We start from the raw sequence: 18,861 nt of genomic DNA, 5'->3' as shown, positions 1-18,861 counted from the left end.
TGAGCTTTATCTTTGAGGGTACCTTGTGATGAAACTCATTGCCAATTAGTGATGATCAGATCATTCCTAAGCCTTCGGCCTTAATAGCAAGAATCTATTCTGAAGGTTCTTCAGAACTGAATCCCTGTTCCTATTAATAAAGTAATTTTTTTTAATGTTGTAAGAGTGACAGTTCCATAGCTTTAACTGTATTCTCGCCCTGTCCCCCAGATGTTCTCAGAGAAAGCTTCAAAACTGGATTGCAAAAATATGATCAGCTTTGACTTCAGTACTTAATCCAAAATTTGAACCATTTAATCCTAAATGAAGCTTCATTTGACTCGATTCATACTATAGGTTGATTTTGGCTTACATCGTGTTCATTTTATACTTCTTCAGATCAAGAGAAGATTCGAGTTAGGAAACGCTGACTCTGACTTGGTAGGAGCTAAGTTAAATAGTTACAGAAGCTGAAAGGGGCTCTAAAGAGTCCGTGGTTTTTCTGTCAAGAATTTAATGGAGGAAGATCCCACACTCTTGTGACTCATCCTCCATTGTGAAGTAATCTAGTTAAACCTTTGAATGTTACTAAATGGTGCAGATGTTTGTTATTTATAAAGAAGAAAGCTTATTTAAAGTTAACCCATAAGTTTTTCCATTTCTTGATAAGAAAAGTTGGGAATAAAACCAGTTTGTTAATGGTCCCTTGGTTATCTACTGAGCAAAACAGGACTGGAAGTTAGGAACTCCAAGTTCAATTTCGCGTATATGCTACCACTGATTGGTTGGCTTGGCTAGAGGCCAAATCCTAAGGAGTAGGCCAGAATGTTTTGTTGCTGAGTCTGTTGTTCATCCAATGTTCAACCAGACCTTCAACTTCCTCCTCAGCTTTCTCCTTTCAGGTGAATTGCTTTGTGGTTTATGACAAATTCTACAAATCCTATATGCCTCAGTTTCCTAATTTGAAAATGGTATCAATGCTGTCTCCCTCAAATTCCTTGAGGAGTAGCTATTCTTCAGTAGCTGTCTAAACATTTACTAGCTATAACTTTATTCTTTGGGAACTTTAGAACTTCGGCTTCAAAGGTTATTTGGGGCAGTTGGGAGGCCTGCTTTACTGAAGTGTGCCCGTGGCAGCACAAAAGGTGCCCATCCAAATAGGCTGAACAAGGGTCAATCTCTCAGGGTACCAAGCAGTTGTTACTGTGGAGTCCTGGATATTTTACATTTGCCTAATGGCCAACTCCTGGGGACTAGTGGCTATGTGTAAGCAGGATTCATTGATTCTTTGCAGATGAAGTTGCTTCTAAACTATTTGATTTCCACAGTTCACCAATTTCTTACTTGCTGTTTAGCTCTCACCATGCTCCTCTGTCTTTTGTCTGAGTTGTTCAAATGTTTGCTGTTTTATTAAGTACACTTTTAGTAATAATTAGAGAGGCAGGTAGAACTAACCTCTTAGACATTCCCTTCCATCCTCCAGTTTGTTCTTCTGCCTTTGCCCTAAATTTGTGCTGCAGTTATCCAGGTATGCGGAATTACATGTTTAGAGCAGGCTGCAGAACTTCAAATGAACCTCCTCTGCTGACTCTGGAGGTTAGGACAAGTTCTGCTGAGCAGCTGACAAGAGCAGTGATGCTATCATTGTCTCCAATTCTTGTGCATGGAGCACTCTAAAGCTCCCACGTTTCCTTCAGGAATATCCTCTGTTCACTGCAGACCCGCAGCTTTTTAACACTACACAAAGTCATTGAATATGTCAAATAGAATATGACTTCAGATGAGAGTTTACAATTCCCTTCTGAATGTTTGCTGTTCTTGGAAAAAAAAAAAAGTAAGCCAATGTAACTAACTGCTCTTGGTGCTGTATTGAAAGATCACACGATTTCAAAAGCCTTACCAACAGTTCAACCATTTGAAAGAATTTTGATGGTGTGCAAAGGTTTATTAGTGAACTAGGATTTTATTCCTGCTGGTGGGCATGTTATTACATCCTTTGTCATAATTGAGTAAAACCCAAGAAAAAGTTTATTCAGGATTTGTGAGAGCTGCGTTCTTGATCTGTCTAAACCCAGCCTTTGTTTTTTCAACAAGAAATGGAATGAGGTTGTAAGCTTTCCAGTATTCAAAGACAAAAATTGGCCAAAGATTGAATCTTTGCCTCTTAGACCATATATTTCATTCCTCTTGCGAGGTATGACTATTTCTCTTTGGTCAGCAAACCTCACAGGGTTAAGGGCCTGCATTTGACATCTTCTTTCTGTTAAAAATTACTTTTCATTCTAGCATTAATCATTTACATTTTACATGAGAAAGCATAGTAAAGTGGAATTTTATTCCAATGATCTTGTCAGATGTGAAAAATAATTAAAAAAAAACCCTCAAAACCCACACACTCAAGTATACTCAGTCAGGTACCAGTACTGTCTTTAGCCAACTTTTCCACCACACTGTTGTGAGTATCTGTTGCCAGCTGTTCTGGGTGTAAGTGCCAGGGGGACACCTGGAGTGTATTACCTAATGTTTGAATGTAGCCAGCCTTTGATTTTTCTGAAGATAAACTATTCAGTTGTAGATAAAAATGATTTCTTGGATTCACTCTGGTTTCTCTTAACTTTTGAAGTCATTAGGGTAAGATATGTCTATTTACATTTCCCCAAGCAAAGGATTTTTATGTTTACCTACAATTTATATTTTTATAGATCCTGGATGAAGTGAAAATTAAAATACTGATGAAGTGGGCAACTGTTGTATGTATGTGTAGCGCATTTTCATACGAATTTAATCCTTTATAGCAGTTATGTAAAGTAGCCTTCATCAGCCTCATTTTGCTGATGAATGAGGCAGAGTTTGAGAGGTATGTTCAGGGTTGCACTGCTATTAGATGTTAGAGGTATGATTGGGATCCTGGTTTTTTTACTCCTTGTCTAGTCTAATTTTTGTCATGTTTCCTCTCTTTAGAGATGCGTAGTCTATTTTTCAGAACCAAACGAGTCTGGAACTACTTGGCTTTCTCTCACCAAACTGACTCTAAAGGGCCCTGTCTCCTGAGGGCCTTTTTATCTTACAGGCTAGCCCAAGAAAAGTTTTTCTTACCCAAAGGAGGATTAAACTATCCAGCCAGCGTTCTCAAAGTCTGGGAAACGCTTTGCCCTGGCTGGATACCCAGGCCCCAGTAATTAGAAAGGGAACAAACTGAAAAGAAATTGCCAACGTGTAAGCATGGTCTTTTGTGCAGCTCGTTTGAAATGTTTGGCAGAGAGGACTTCAGTGAAAGGCTAGAGTGGACTTGAGGATCATTTGTCATCACAACCTCCTGTTAATATAGGTAATTTAGTCTTCTCTCTGCCCTGAGAGCAATATGTTAGTCAGGTGTTTCAACGTAGAAAGTGTTGAAACTGAAATTTCATACAAACCTCATCATCCTGAGAACATAAATGCAATAAACATAGTAAAGTGCCAGTGTCTTTGAAAGCAAAGTTCAGAAAGTTGCATATCTCAAGGCAAATCAGAGTAATATATGAGAATTAAAACTAAATTATTTATATATTTTTTAAGACTGAGTTTCTTCTAAGTAAAGCATACACTATTTTTTTCTGATGATAAATGCACTTATAAAAACTTTCCAAGACTAATAATAGGGAAACAAGATCATTATACATGAATACATCTTATTACGAAGAGGTTCTAAAATCAGAGGTGATCACTGCAGCATCCTTGTACACTCAAAGAGGTTTCTGCTGCACTGGAAAGCCAGAGGGCAGTGTTGCTGCCTTTCCACCAAGCAGCCAGGTTTCTGGGACTGCTGCATGACATCATAGCAGAAGGAAAATTAAAAACACGAAGAAAACTATTTCAAAATAGACATTTAACTTTAGGCCAAAGGAAAAACTGATCACACGTTGTCTCCAGTAGACCATCTGCCAGAATAGGGCCAGCTCTGTCTAGCTTTGAAGGCCCTAAGTCCCTCTTGACTGGTATAATTTCCCTTGATTCATTTATTTGTGTGTTGTGCACCATAAGGTGCATTTCACTTTTGAAGTTCTACCACCTCTACTATCTCGATTTAGCTGCAAGAGCAAGATTCCCAATGGGAGGTGGTTTCCTTTCTCTGCAGGTTTTTTTCAACCTTCAAGAAGTTTGACAATCTCGTGATTTTCTTGAATCCTTTACCCCAGAAAAATGCACACATAACGCAAGTTAACGTAATTTCATGGGGTTAGTGGACCGCAAGGCACTCTGCTTTCTAAGACCCCAAGTTAAACCCCTGTGCTAATGATTTGAGTAGTGCAATTGCCCTAAGGAAACACTGACGCAGGGCAGGTGAAGGTGAGCTGGGTTAACCATGGTGAGAGGAGGGAACAATCTTGTAATTTCTTTTGATTTGGGAGCAGAAATTCCCAGGACCTCCCCGCATAGCTGCTCAAGAATTGTTGCTATCAGCACAGTTTAGGGAGATAGAATAGTGGATGTACAGGGAATGCAGTGTTTCCACTCAGCCCCGAAGGAATTAAGTTAGCTCCTTAACCAGAAGCTTTATATTTGATTTGCAGTGAGGGGGCATTTCTAATTTTAGTTTGACCTCATGGAAAGGTGGACAGCTCCTATCCCTTTTTTTGGTATAGGGAGCCCCCAAGTATTGGACAATTAGGGTAAGTCCTTGGAATGCCGCAAACAGCCGTTTGCTACGTAAATCTGATATTCCCTACCTCTAAACATCTTAACATAAAGTACTGCCCCACAAATTGATCCAGCCATCGCTTGTGTTAAGCAAGAGGTTTACCAAGAGTCTCTTCCAGGCATCCAGGAACTCTTCAGCCTCATGGGTGGGGAGGTGGGGGATTACTGAAAACCTACTTGTAGGAATGAAATGAGGCTGTCAGTTGTCTAACGGCGAAATTAGGTTTACTTTTTTGTTAATAGACTTCTGAATGACCATTGAGAAGCAGAATTAAATTTTAAACTTCCGATTTTAGCCACTTTCTACTCTCCAAACACCCAACACATTTATTTCTCCAGCATGAAGAAAGAAAACCGAGGCACTAGAAAGCAAGCACACTTAAGTTGGACGCTATATTTACATCTTTATATTTTGCCTGAACTGTAGCTTGTAGCATACCAAAACCCACTCAAGGGAAAAATCGGCAAACTGAAAATTCTCCCATTAAAGATTTTTCAAACTGACAAATTTAATGATTTCTTTACCCCCAAAAAATGCAATGGCATAAAATCAGTACTGTTTTTGAATTAGCTCTAGAAATCACACAAACTGTTCCATTTACAAATATTAAATTTATTATATCTAGAATGAATTTAATGGTTCTCAGATTTGGCCACCTCATAGCTCCGTTTAAGGAGAGGGTTTTTAACAGAAAAACGCATAACTTGGTCAAATTACTTGCACATAAAAACAAACAAACAAAACCTTCTAAAAAGAAAAACAAGAAAAGCAACCCTCAAGTTTCACATAATTAAAGAACAGGAGAAAGCACGCAAGCTACATCATAGTTAAATTTACCAAACCAACCAAAGCAAGGGATTTTCTCTTCTGATTATGTGTCATAAAAAGGTCCACCGTCTTATATACACATGTATATAATGTTACATTCCAGCACTGTAAAAAGTCCCCTTTGCCCCCTCCCCCCCAAAGTTTCAGTCTAGTCTCCAAACTTTGACAGCGGCGGTCGCTCCTGCTGCCGGTGCAGTTCGTTCTCCGTCAGCAGCTGGAGGTTCTCGGCGCGCAGCCGGTCCAGCTCCAGCTCCAGCTCCCGCACACGCGCGTCGTCGCCGCCCAGCCGCTTGCTTTCCAGCCGCAACCGATTATTCTCGTCCTCCATGCGCGAGAGGCACTTCTCCAGCTCCAGGTACTCCTTGATGAGCTCCTGCTTGCTCATGTTCTGCAGGCTCTCCGCGTGGTACCGCTCGTATGTCTCCGAGAAGTCCCGCTGCAGAAACTCGCTGCCGTCTCCTCCCATCCCATCGCTGCCCCCATCCTCCTCGCCCGCTTCTTCCATAAAGTCCTCATCGCTGGTGTCGGATTTGGCAGCGGCCCGCTTGGGGTAGAGGCCGGTTTTGAGATCCGGCTCTTCTTGGTCGTGATCATCCATGAGGAACTGTGTGGTGTTATAGGGCGCGACCGGCTGGCCCTTGGCGAACATCTCGGCTCGAATCCTCGAAGCTCGCAGGCTCTGTTTCTCGTCGAACTTTTTCTTCTCCTCCCAGGTCAGCTTGTAGTATGGTTTCCAATGCCGCTTCTTCTTAGAGGGGCGTCTCCTATGTTTTTTCTTGCCCAGCTGTCTCTGCTGCTGTCTCCACGACTCCTCGCCCCCTGCGGCAGGAGCCCCCAACTTATTGGCCTGGGAGTCGTGACATGGCTGGGTGAGCGGTTCGGCCTCGGGCCTCGGTTCCCCTCCCGCCGCCGGCGGGGGTGCTCCGCCAGCGGACAAGTCGTCCCCATTCTGGCCCTTCTCGTCAGCTTCTGGGCAGCTAGGTTCTAGACAGACCTGGGTCTGCAGAGGCTGCGGCTTGGGTTCCAGGCTCCCTTCCCCCTCCTGCCCTGGACGGCCACTCGACTGGGGGGACGCTCTCGATTGCCACCTACTGTCCTCCTCGGGCACCCGCTCCTCCGCGCCTGGGGGTCGATCGGGGTTCCGCTCTTCGTGGACAGCAGCAGCACCTGTACAGTTGCTAGTTTGAGGCTGGTGCTGATATTCCGACAAGAGTGGCTCGGCCATGGCTAACAGAGTCCTCTTCTGGAAGTTTGAAAAATGTTGGCTGTAAGTCCTTAAAGGAAAAAAAGAGGTTTTTCTTTTTTAAAATGTCCAACAGAGTCCACTTCGGTCAGCAATTCCTGCAGTGACGCCTTTAGCCAATCCTTCTGTCAACCAACTCCAATTGCAACTTGGGGGAGCTCGTCAGTAAAGGGTTAAGCGCCCACAGCGGGTCCAAAGGGGTGCAGCAGCAGGAACAGTACGTAATGTGGAGGGGGTGGGCCTCAAGCCTCCAAGCAGAGCGCCCCCACGATCGAGGAGTAGATGGGCAAGGAGATGAGGTAAAGTCCAACGGGTTAAACCCAGCCCCGAAGGAGTTAAAACTACCCGATGACGCTACCTCCGAGGGGCCGGATCCACAAAGGGTTAAATCCCCTGCCGCAGAGCCCACAAGGGGTTAAGGACCCAGAGCCACCTCCTCCCACTTCCACGGGTGTCGCTCCAACGCGAGCTCCCAGTTCCCTAGGCCCGGCCGGAGCCTCATCCGAGGACAGACAAACTCATCTCCCCTTTGGCTCGATGCTCAGCTCAGCTCAGCTCTCCTCCGCCTCCTCCTCTTTTCCTCCCCTCCCTCCCTCCTCCCCCTTCCGACAGCTCCTCTTCCGCCTCCTCCCCCAACTTCCCCTCCCAACCTGCCTCTCCACCTGCCAACTTCCAACTGCTGCCTCCTAGACCTCAGCTCCGCTTTTATATAGAAGTCTGTCCGCCCCGCCCATGCGCATGCGTGATGAAGTACCCATTGCAGGAAGCTGGGAATCGTAGTTCCCATGTGTCGGGCCCGCCGTCCTCACGTGCCGTGAGACGTAGCCAATCCCAAAACGCGTAGGGGGCGTCTTCTAGGCCACCTCCCTCTATCGTTTATCCCTTGCTGGAGAAACGTGAGCGACCATTGGTCAAGAATCACGCGTCTCGCCGAGGAAGGAAAGCCAATCGCAAAGAAGATGGGGCGGGACCTGGACCATACCATTCTGCTACAGGAATACGAGAAGATTCCACGGTCTGTGAGGGCCCACGCAGAATATTTTTATGAAAAGGTGCGTCTTAAAGCCTGTTATCCTACTCTGTCCTAGCGGAAGGGTTCTGAAGGTCATAAACATTTGTTAACTGAAGCAAAAAATGGTTTATTCCTAAAAAGTAGTCCCTAAAGCGTAAAAGAGGATTAAATCTTTAAAGAGAGACGTTGGCCCACGTTTCATAAACTCTAGATTCTTAACATTACAGAAATGGTTTCAAGATATGTGGTAAGTGCTTGGGACTGACATTTGCGGATGGATATTATGAACACATTTTGGCTGAAAACGAAAAGCGCATGAAGAAGTAAACAAATGAAGAATAAAAAGTGCCGCCTTAAAGCGACAGTGTGACTGCCTTAGCGCAGCAACTTCGGACTAGGCCTCGAGATGAGAAGGCAGGTTCGAGTCCCGAGTGACGAGTGACGTCCATCCTCGGACTGGCCTCGGGGCCCATGGACGAAATTGGCTGAGCCCCAGCCCCAATCAAGTCTTTCAGGGCCGCTGCTGCCCCCAAGGACCCGTGCAAAACGGTGGGCCGTGACCGAGCCTCTTGCCAAGACCGGGACCCGGGAAGCGAGGGGTGTGCGCCCGGGCCTCCCTGGAAGCCTGGGCCGGGAAGGCCTCTGCCCCCTCCCTCCCGGGCCTCAGCTTCTGTCGAAGAAAATGGTCTCTTGGGGCTGAAGTAGTCTCGTCACTTCTGAACCAATATGGTGCATTTCCCGAGCCGGACAGGGGAGTCCCGGCCGGCTGATGAGCCTCTTTGTTGGGGAGGGCTTCAAAATTAATAATGAATTTAAATAATCAGCCCTGGCTAACCGAGAGAGAAAGGGGTATCACCCACAGAGGCTCTTCCTCATCAGTGGGCGCTGGGCAACACTGGGAGGGAAGCAGAGCAAGAGGCTTCCACAAGGAAGAGGCCTTGCCCAGAAAGGGGGTCAGGAGGATTCTGGCCTAGGACTGGGGTAGATTCATGGGGGGAGGCGGGGGGGGGGGGCGGGGGGATGGAAACGTGTTCTTGAGAAAATTCTCCAGATTCCAAACTCCCAGCCCTGGGCCTCAGTGTAGCCCAAACTGTCCGCCCTAGTCAGTCAGGCCTCAAATCCCGTGTAATCGCCACTTCTCTCTCTTGACACGAACACCCAATGACCCATTCGTCCTATATTTCTTCCTTAATAACAATGGCTGACATTTCAACCGCTTTCCACCGTATAACGTGCTTTTACACACACAACCATTTGAGCCCACCACAGCCCAGTGAGTTAGGGTAGGAATTATTGCCTCCATTTTAGAGATAAGAAATCTCTAAGACTCAGAGAAATTAAGTGACCTGTCTAGGGTCCTATGACAGCTAAGTGGCAGTTCCGGTCAGTGTGACACTCCTGTGCCATCTTTCTGCCACAAATACAAAATTCCCTTTTTCTCAAGAACTCTGGATTTAGTTGCTTTTCATTCCCAATAGCTTTAGCATAATTCAGGCCCTTATTTCTTCATTTAGCAAAGGATTTGTTAGGATGAATAAAACGTCATCCTTGCTGCTCATGGACTGTGTGGAGAGGCCATCCAACCCCAGTGAGCCAAAGTGGCAAGTGACAACAATCCAGGAGGAGCTTGTGAGTCAAGGTGCTTAGGAGTTGGGAATTGTGGGCAAGTTTCCTGGGGAGGTGACTTCCAAGCAGTGGCATGAAGAAGGGCATTCTGTGAAGAGCAAGTGTCATGTCCAAAGAAAGGACCTGTCTGGGGACTCAGGAACGGTTCTGTGGGCAGGTGGCGATGGCATGGCCAAAGGGAGAGGAGAGCAAGAGTGCCCCGCGCACAGTCAGATGTTTTGAAATTGACCATCCCGGCCGGTTTTCTCTGGGCTTCCAAGAAGTCAGGTCGCCTGCAAAGCCTGCCCTCCTTCGTGCTGCTTCATCAGTCCCACGAGGGGCTCCCTGAGAGCAAGAGCTGCCCCTCACACTGAGTCAGAGGCCCCCAATTGGTTACCACATTTTCAGACTCTGGAGGACTCCTGGGCACTCCCACTTGGGATTTGTGAGGTACAGCTAAGCCCACCCTGAATTTCCAGGACGGGGCTCAGCTGCTTGGGCTCGTTTGTCGTATTAGGGGAGGGGTGACCAGACTAATATATTATGGAATGCCAGAATTCTATCAAACCAGAAGCCAGGAACTTGACTATTAGTTGAGTTTTAACCCTTTGCCAGGCATTTTACATGTCCTGGTGATTTAACCCCAGGACTGCCTTCTGATGATGAAGAGATCCTTATCTGGCAAGGGCAACCCAGGTTCAGAGCAGTTAAGAATCTTGCCCAGGTCACACAGCTTGTGTATGCAAGTGGTGGAGCTAGCTTCTGCCCCACACCTGCATCCCCAACACCAGTTTGGTCCCTCTCCCAGTGCCCTGTTGTTGTCTATTCTTAACACTGGTTTATCCAGCCTCTGCTTGTAACCCTGGGCTGGACTGGGGAGCAGCAGGGCCTGTGTATCTGTCCTGAGGGACGCCGCCTTGAGAAAAGGACTGACAGTGAAAGAGTGACCATGGCTTCCAGTGGGGCAAGTGATGGCCAAGTCTGGGAGAGCAGCCAAAGCCAGGGGTTAAAGAGGAAACTCAGGAGTTTAAGGGTCTCCAAGGAGGGGCCTTCAGAATTGCCTCTCCCTCATTTAAGGGCAGCAAGGTCCTGAGGCCCAGGTGATGGCAGCTGCAGGGGACTCAAACTGCTGCGGCCCTCCACGGATGGGGACCTTGGCCAGTGCCTCTGAGGCGCCAACACTAAGAAGTGCTCAGAGTGGTAGGTTCCCCTCTGAATATGGGCCCTTGACTAGAACCAGGGCGGCCCGCACGACAGGGCCAACGCTGACCAGGCGGCCAAGGCTGCCAGGCGGTGAGAAAAATAAGTTCGGAGCCCGAGCAGCCTGGAGCGCCCGGAGGTCTGTGTCCACGCGGGAGCTCTGCCCACCCCGACGGTGGCTCCCCCCGCAGGGCCCCGCCCCCGCTCCTAAGGGCGGGGTGGGGACAAGGCTCCCACTTGGTCTTGGCCTTCCAGAAAGTTCCTTGGGAAAGCCGGAGCGCGGGAGCCACGGAGAGGGAGCACCAGGAGAGAGCAGCTGAGGGGAAAGCGGGCAGTGGGCACTTCGGGGGCTAGAGAGTCAGGACCCCAACCCTACGCCCAGCGCGCCGAGCAGGGAGCAGCCACCCTAGTCTTCGAGCTATTCCCGGGCAACGCTGGGCCCCCGACGGGGCGGGGCGGGGCGGGAAGAGTGGAACCCTAGGCCTCCGCCCCCAAACAGAGGGTGTGGCCCGCCTCCCTCCCTGGGCACCCCGGCTCCTCTCTGCCCCCGCCTTTCCTCAAACACCCGGGCCTTCGGGTTCCCTTCGCTTGTCCCTGCCCCGAGGAGGAACAGTCTTCCTCAGAAACACCACCCGCTGGCCTCTGGAGGTCGGCCACAGGCACAGGGAGGTGGGGAGCAGGGAAGGGACTGGGCCTCGCGCACCCCGGACCCGCTTTCCGCTTCACTTCGTAGACGGCAGAAGATTAAGGTTTTATTTTATTTAGCGAAACATTCATCTGTAAGTGAATCTTCAGTGAAGACGTCCTGAGTGTGTGTGCGGAGAGGAAGACCAGCAAACGGAGCTCACGCCCCTCCCCCGGGGCCTGCTCTCTCCGCCTTCCCCCACCTCGGCCGGGCCTCCCTCCCGAAGCCGCCCAGCCAACCAATCCCAGGTCCCGGCCCAAGTCCCAACTCGCCCGAGCTGCGACTCCAAAGGGAGAGGCTGGGGTAGGAGAAGAGTCAGGTGACTCGGGGTGGGGAGGACAGAGGCTGAGACCCGGCAACCCCGCCTCCGAGTCACCGGCCAACCCAGAACCCGGGACTTGCACCACAAGTGCAGCCTCCCAAGGAAGCCTGAGTGGTTGGGGGGGAAGGGGGAGCGGAGAAGCGTCCTTGTGAAGCTGCAGGGAAGGGTGGGGTCATACGGGACCCCCCATTAAGGAAAGGGTGCCAAGGCAAACACTGAATAGTGGGGGTGGGGGGTGGGGAATTAATGCTGTTCTGGCTAAACCCTGGGAAGGCTCAGGGCACAGCAGGACAGGGGGCTCATATCTTCCTCCGTTGGCTGCAGAGACGCCTTCATTGAGAGTCACCTCTTCTGGGTCCGAAACTGTCTGAAGAGCCACTGGACAACGAAGGGCCACAGGAGGAAGAATAGCAGCGTGGGACCCGAGAGCCCGCGGGGCCAAGGCCGAGAACTGGCCTGGGGCCTCTGCTGCCAAGAGGGAGGGAGGAAGGGAGTCAGGGGTCAGCCCAGGCCTCAGCACAGACTGGACCCTTCTTAGGAACCTGCTTCCAGAACTCACTAGGAGCTTCTACTTCCCTGAGATTGTGAGGACTGGGGCAGAGAAAACCCCACTCCCATATCTGCACCACTAGAAGGGAAGGGATCCTGGAGCCCCTAGTGTGACCCTGACAGATAAGCTCCAACTCCCTCCCACATCCTCCTCCCAGGGCAACCCCAGGTGCCCAGAGGGCTGGAGCCTGGAGGGGCTACCGGGTGGAGGGACTGGCTTCTAGGCTGTCTCCGCTGGGCCACAAAGCAATGACCCTGTTGGTATGGCCTAAAGACCCCATATTGTAAAGGATGTGCAACATATTTCAAATAAGGTGTACAGATTTGAACACCCTGGGTGTTCAGATTTTTGTTTCTAAATACTATTCTCTGCTAAAAGGAGCCAGGGCTCCTTGGAGAAGTGACTGATTCCAGGTGTGGAGCAGGGAAAGTAGAGGTGAATGTGGGACATCTTATGCCAGAAAGCAAGGAAACTTTTAAAGATTAATGAGGTCATGTTATAAGAACATAGAACCCAGCTTGAAAGGGTCTCCACTGACTCAAGTTGTGACAATCTGAGCATCAAACAGAGTAATTGCAATTGATTGAAATACTGAATCTTTCAAATCCATGAGTCCATAATGATACTCAAAAAAAAAGAGGAGGTTGGAAATTTGTCACCATTGAGGTGGCTGCTAAATCAACTCCTTACTTTAAAAATAGATGAAGAGAATTAAGTCCTTATTCTGGCTTTTCATAAGACATTATTAGATTTCAGGGAAATCCTAGATGATCAAGAAAACTATAGAAAAATAAGCTAATAAATGTTAAAGGGATAACAGAATTTAAAAGTGAAATATTTTTTGCAACCACTAAGTAAACTATTGATCCAGGCAAGGATTATCTATCAATTATCCAAATCTGGGTGGTAAATGGGGTGGACGGGGAACTGGACATGCCCTGGCTGCAAGAGGAAAACATGACATTACAATGGTGGGACCAGTCTGTCACCCGTTGATCCATACTAGTAGTCCATGTTAGAATCATTAATGGTGGGGCATTCAGATATGTGTCCCGTTATGTGAAGGACATCACCTCTGATGAAATCTGGTCATGTAAACTAGCCATAAGGATATAGATAGACCCAAAAGTGGAACATTCTACAAGACCACTGGCCCAGTCTCATTAGCAAGTCAGTAGCAAGGAAAAGGGACTGGTCTAAAGTCTTAAAAGGACAAGGGGTGGCAAGTTAGCTCAGTTGGTTAGAGCGTGGTGCTAATAACACCAAGGTTGCCCACTCAATCCCCGCATGGGCCACTGTGAGCTGTGCCCTCAAGAAAACAATAAAAATAAAAATAAATAAAAAGTCTTAAAAGGATAGATGCAGCATGTACTCCTGAGCTGGACAGACAGCAGCTGGGAAAGGCAATTTCGGGACAACTGGAGAGATTTGAATTAGGTTGGCTATTTGATGATATGAAGGGATTATTGTGTGTGATAAAATTAGGTAGTAGAATGTTCTGATTTTTAAAGATGCAAACCCAATTCTTTCAGGGTAGAAATCTTTAAAATCTTCAGCATATGAAATTAATAAAAGGTAAACAAAATAAATAAAGACCTAAGGGGTAAGGGGTGTTGAAATGTTAACCACTGTGGGCGTGAGGAAATTCCTGCCGCCTTGGCTGATACTCACTGTGCCAAAGGGGTCCGGGGTCACCCAAGTGATCCCCCACATTCAGCAACTCAGCCCTTGCCTGCCTCTACTACCCCAGGCTTCTCTAGAACAGACCCACTCAGAGTTAATGGTGGGAGCCACCTTTGCAGGGAGACAGACCTAGGACCACTCCCAGCTCCATCATTTAATGTTAATAACAGTGAACTCCATTCCAGAGGTCTTCGTGTGTGTTGGGCACTCGGGAAGTACCTACATGCATTATCTTCATAGCCACTCTGAGAGGTTCTTCCAGGCTATGTGCCCATAGGTAAATTACTTAACCTCTCAGAGCCGTAGTCTCCTCATCTGTAAAACGGAAATGAAAACCTATTTCATAGGGTTGTTGTGTGGATCAAATGAGATGATGGCAACATGTTTGGCACACAGCTGGGGCTCCAGAAATGGCAGAAGCTGAGGTGTAAGGGGCAAGCAGATCTGGGAGTCAAACAGAGGGAGGGAGGGATGTAAGGGCTGAATTTTGGGGGGTAAACCCTAAAACTGGGAACAGAAGTCCTAACTGAGGGACAACAGAAACCCGCAGCCCCAATGCAAAGAGCTGACAAATCCTGGCTCTTCCGACTGTTGGAATTAGTCCTCCTGCTTCATGTTTCTTCAGGCAAAGGGAGGTAAGGACAGGAAAACAGGGCCCTTCCCACTCTCCTTTCCAGGGTAGAAGCACTTCAGATCCCCTGAGTTCCCTGCTTGTAACCTGAGTCACACAATTCTCCGGAGGAGGCAAAGGTGTGGGCAGGTAGAGACTCCGGGACCAAGACAGAAGTGGCTGAATAAAGAGCCCAGAATAGAGACCCTCAGAGTTCTGCCTCAGTCTTGCCCCAGGCCTTGGGGGTGGGGATGGGGGGCTCACCTGCATGGGGGGGACAGGCATGCTCTCCAGGCTTTGCAGTCTCCCCTGGACATCCTGCATGCTTTCCTGCAGTGCTCGAACTGTCCCCACCAGCCAAGTATCCAATTCCCGGGGCCCCGGCAGGCTGCCCTTCAACTCCTCTGTGGAGAACAGCACACAGGGAGGGGGACTCAGGAGGCAACTCAGCTAGAAACAGGGTGGTGGCAGGCTGGGGCAGGTCCAGGGAAGAATAAGAGTAGGGCACAATCCCTTGTACCAAGTGTGACTGTTGTAAAGTCCATCCACACAGCTAACAGGCCACCAGGGATTTGAATCCTAGCATTCCCACCTAGCTGTGTGACTTTGGGCAAGTCAGTAATTTCTCGGAGCCTCATTTTATGGTCTGAAAATTAGGGAGATGTCCTTTCCCTCACAGCGCAGATTGCTCAAAGGCATAAAGGAGATAGCATTTATGAAAGTGCCCATATGGGACATGGCACAATGGAGGTTCTAAAAGGGGTTAGGGCAGAACTCATTGTTGTCCTTTGAGAGTCCCAAATGGGAGGCCCAGAGACAGAGAATGACTCCCAAGGCCATGTAGCTGTAGCTACGTAGGGGGCTAGCACTCTAGCACCAGCTGCCCTCACCCAGTGCCTGATGGCTCCTGATGGCTCCTCAGGGAGAGGAGGCCGGGCCAGGACTTTGTCCATCCGGGCCAGTGTCTGGCTGTTTGACAACCCTTCCTTGGCAGAGGCTGCTCTCTCCAGTACCCAGCACTGGACTTTCACCTTTGCCCCATGAGGACAGCCAGGGAAAGGCCTGGGGCACCAGAAGCATGGGGAAGGGCAAGAGAGGGGGAAGGGTTGAGCAGTAGCTTCACCTTTCCCTGTGGGAGGCAAGGGACTGTTTCTGGTGTCAGGCTCTCCTCCAAGGGTGCCCGGCTCTCCTCCAGGTGTGCTCCTCTGCTCTCCCCAAACCTGCTGAAATGAGTCAGAAGGTCCAAGGGGGCAGTGGGAGAAGTCAGGACACAGTGGGGTGGAGAAGAGAGAGTACAAGGGGTTGTCTTACCATCTCAGGCTCCAGCTGCTCCAGGGAATCACAGAAAACCTCAGAATCCATGCCCCTGGATGGCTGGGACTCTGGGGATGGGGTAGATAGGTTACTGACAAGAGGGAGACTATGAGGGGAGGGGTGTGTAACCGGGCAGGGGCACCTATTCAGGGGACAGTAGAGATTACTGCCACAAGAGGTACAGGTGGGTCCCAGAAGTGAGGTCCTGGAACAGGAATTCCAGAATCTTTTTCCTGGCTTCCTCTAAGCACAGGACGTCTCGCTCTGAGGGCCTGAGGTGTGATGGGCACAACATGGCCCAGCCTTCTGCCCTTCAGACCACTAGGAGGTGCCCCTAACCCTGGCCTTGGTTTGGCCCTCTGCCCCTCTTGCCCGGGCACTGACCTGGGCTTGGGAGTGCTGGTTCCTTGGAGAGGCAGGGAGGCTCTGGGGTAGCCTCAGCGTCTCCATTCAGGCCCTGCTCTTTCAATCCTGCAGAGACACGGGTGGGGCTGAGAAGACGATGACGCCTCCCGGTGAAATCAGGCCTCTGCTCCCCATTAACCAGACTCTGCCTGTGACCCACCCCATCAGGGGCACTGGTTGGGGTCCTTCCAGGGACATCACCTGGAGCCCTCTGCCCCCAGGCCCCCCTCCAACCGAGCAGCCCCCTCGGCCTGGACCTAAGACAGTTCACTTGGCACTTGTGGAACTCCCATCCAGGGGGCCTGACCTGTCACCCTTTTCAGGAAGGTTCCCGGGGGCCTCGGCATGTCAGGGATCAGCCGGTACAGGGGCTCTAAGTGACCAAACATGTCGTCTGCCAGCTCACCCAGGGGCACTGTATCAATCACCTGTAGGGGATAAGGTTTATTGCGGAAGCTCCTGGCCCCTCCCACCCCTGCCCCCTTATCCCTTTGAGCTGAGCTCCTTCCACCCTGCTTCTGCTCTCATACCCTCCACTTTGTGCCCAGTCAGGGGCCAGAGACAGGGTTGAGGGGGACAGCATGAAGGTGCTAATTCCCACAGGGTGTCAATGTGCAGGAAACATAATGAGGGGCGGCACTGGAAGGGTGGGGAATAGGCCACCTGGCTGGGACCTTGGGGACAGAGGAGCCTCTCCCTACCTTCTGTGCCACCACCTTCATCTCAGTGATGTAGGCGGACATGGCCTCCTCCCTGCTCATCTTGCCCAGGCTGTTCCAGGCATCCCTGGGGAGCAGAGGGCTGTGAGAAGCTGGTTTGACAGCTGAGCCTTGTTTGCCCGGCTGGTGGGGAGCTCACCACTTATATCGTCCAATGGGGTCCCAGAAGCCAGGCCGGGGGACCAGGCAGGGCCCCATGGTAGCCTGCTTGTAGTAGCTGTAGAATCGCAGCATCTCTTCATAGGAGGGGCGGTAATATCCTGGGCAGGAAGTTAGGAAGTGGAGGGCAGAGCATCACCCCCAGCTCCAAAAGGATGGAGGTGGGGGAGAACCATTCTTGGAGAGGGCGGAGACGGTGAGGGGTCTACCCAGGGCAGTTGGTCAGGGGCAGGAGGCAGAGGGAACCCCAGGGCAGCCCAGGCAGGGACTTATCTGCAAAGACTTCACGGATCAGAGCCTCCTAGGAGGTAGACCCCAGTCGTCTTAACCCCCAAACGCAGGTCCCCCTGCCCTTACCCTCACTGTTCTTAGGCAGGTTCTGAATGACTCTGACTGCGGCCTGGAACTGTTCCTGGCAGTCCGGTTCAGGGCTTTCATTCTTGGTACCCATACCCAGCTGCTCCGAGCCCTGGAGCCCTACTTTAGAGCCACTCTGCAAGAATAAGCCTCCGTGTGAGCCGGCCTCCAGGGTCCACCGGGGCACACACCTCCGTAAGCCACTGATCCACTTGCCAGAGGGGCAAACTAAGTAAGCTCTTTAGAGGCCCGAGTGCGATACCTGGGGAAGTCAGAAATTGTGGCTGGGGAGACTCCTTTGCCTACCCCAAGGTAGCGTGGGTGCGGCCGGGGTGGGTGGATAGGATCTCAGTGGGTGGGTGGTGAGGCAGGTGGCAAGGGGTCGCAGAGCCCCTCTAGCTGCACATCTCCAACTCCTAGATAGGCAAATAGACGTGCCAAGAGGAGTCAGGGCTGGCGAACAGTCTCCCACCCTGGCCCCCGCACCCCGGCTCGGCCGTCCGTCACTCACCCCGCAGAGCCCACCGCCCGGACACCTGGGTCTCGCCACTAGCCGGAGGCTTCCTACTGACCTCCCGGCCCGGTCTGGCCGGAACGGGGACGCAGAGCGAGGGGAAAAGCTTAAACCAATGAGAGAGCCTGTTTCAGATTCGGCTTCTACACGCCAGCCACTCAGGGAGGCTCTTTCAAGATTATGCAAATAGTTTAGTTGTGCCTCTCCCAATCAGGCGGGGCGAATCCGCGTGTCGGCTCCGCAACCCTGGACTGTCAGAGGCGGGCGGAAGCGCCACCTGGTGGACATAGTGAAATGACACGAAGTCCTCGCGCCCCCTGGTGGAAACCCGCCTCTGTCCGCTGAACCCAAGTCTACTTAACAGTCGCAGTAGATAAAAAAGGAAATCATGTCTGTGATCAGGAGTTCTGGAGGAGGAGCATCGGAGCTGTTTTGGAAGGTTTAAGAGTAATCCAGGAGAAGAATGCGGAAGGTCATTCCTGGAGGAAGGAATTGCTGGATCAAAAGTGCAGAGGCGAAGACTTGACATTTGGAAAGAATATCCAGAGAGGGGTTGGGGACCAACCAGCTTGCGGAATCTCTGGGTCAGGGATATCTGAGAATGGGGTAGAGCCTGGGGCAAGTAGGTGGCAAATCTAGGTCTTTAGAAACCAAGCTTTCTCTTTTAGATGCCACGCTCCTGGCCGCCGCCAAGTGGCGGTGTGCGCCCACCTCTCCTCCCCTCCACCAAGGGCACTAGAGACAGACAGCGCAGATGTGCGCGCACCTGTTCATCCCACACTTCACGCACAAATACGCAGGTGGTTTCATATATAGTAAGTGTACACATGACACTGTCATCAGAACCCGCACTCGAAGCTTATCCACAGGTTGATGTTAGGGACTTCTACGCAGGGTGCATTGGCCGCCCCGGGATGATCAAGCGCCCGGCTAGGGTGCCAACCAGTCCAAGCCGCGAACCCCAGAACCCAGTTCTTCCGGCGAATCTAGACTTG

General features: G+C 50.4%; 2 protein-coding genes across 8 annotated transcripts; both read right to left on the bottom strand.

The window, feature by feature from the left end:
- Positions 1–5,038: 5,038 nt before the first annotated feature.
- HEXIM1 (HEXIM P-TEFb complex subunit 1) lies at positions 5,039–7,407 on the bottom strand. Its single transcript, XM_033090266.1, has one exon. It carries the CDS (start codon positions 6,711–6,713, stop codon positions 5,637–5,639), a length of 1,077 nt encoding a protein of 358 aa, XP_032946157.1. The 5' UTR covers positions 6,714–7,407; the 3' UTR covers positions 5,039–5,636.
- A 3,880-nt stretch (positions 7,408–11,287) lies between these two features.
- On the bottom strand, positions 11,288–18,021 carry ACBD4 (acyl-CoA binding domain containing 4). Of its 7 annotated transcripts, none has more exons than XM_033091631.1 (11): positions 17,864–18,021; positions 17,615–17,768; positions 17,353–17,488; positions 16,976–17,096; positions 16,819–16,903; positions 16,425–16,545; positions 16,097–16,183; positions 15,710–15,780; positions 15,522–15,618; positions 14,663–14,802; positions 11,288–12,020 (listed from the first exon to the last, which is right to left on the bottom strand). In XM_033091631.1, the coding sequence occupies exons 3-11, from the start codon at positions 17,444–17,446 to the stop codon at positions 11,898–11,900; spliced, it is 939 nt and encodes a 312-aa protein (XP_032947522.1). In that variant the 5' UTR covers positions 17,447–17,488; positions 17,615–17,768; positions 17,864–18,021; the 3' UTR covers positions 11,288–11,897. The 7 variants fall into 7 exon arrangements, with proteins under 7 accessions (XP_032947522.1, XP_032947517.1, XP_032947521.1 ...); XM_033091626.1 differs by having other exon boundaries at positions 11,288–12,023; positions 15,522–15,621; positions 17,864–18,020; XM_033091630.1 differs by having other exon boundaries at positions 15,522–15,621; positions 17,864–18,020.
- Positions 18,022–18,861: the final 840 nt, after the last annotated feature.

This window comes from Rhinolophus ferrumequinum, chromosome 21 (assembly GCF_004115265.2).
Source record: "Rhinolophus ferrumequinum isolate MPI-CBG mRhiFer1 chromosome 21, mRhiFer1_v1.p, whole genome shotgun sequence".
In the NCBI taxonomy this organism is placed as follows: Eukaryota; Metazoa; Chordata; class Mammalia; order Chiroptera; family Rhinolophidae; genus Rhinolophus; species Rhinolophus ferrumequinum.
Note: the sequence above shows the minus strand (reverse complement) of the source record. Positions and strands in the feature narration are given on the sequence as shown.

Excerpts from the sequence above, each read along its gene's own strand:
- HEXIM1 (XM_033090266.1), bottom strand. The coding sequence starts at position 6,713 with ATGGCCGAGCCACTCTTGTCGGAATATCAGCACCAGCCTCAAACTAGC.
- ACBD4 (XM_033091626.1), bottom strand. The coding sequence starts at position 17,446 with ATGGGTACCAAGAATGAAAGCCCTGAACCGGACTGCCAGGAACAGTTC. Across the intron at positions 16,184-16,424 it reads CTTCCTGAAAAGGGTGACAG|GATTGAAAGAGCAGGGCCTG; the intron begins GTCAGGCCCCCT and ends GTGTCTCTGCAG. Across the intron at positions 15,781-16,096 it reads ACCAGCACTCCCAAGCCCAG|AGTCCCAGCCATCCAGGGGC; the intron begins GTCAGTGCCCGG and ends CCCCATCCCCAG.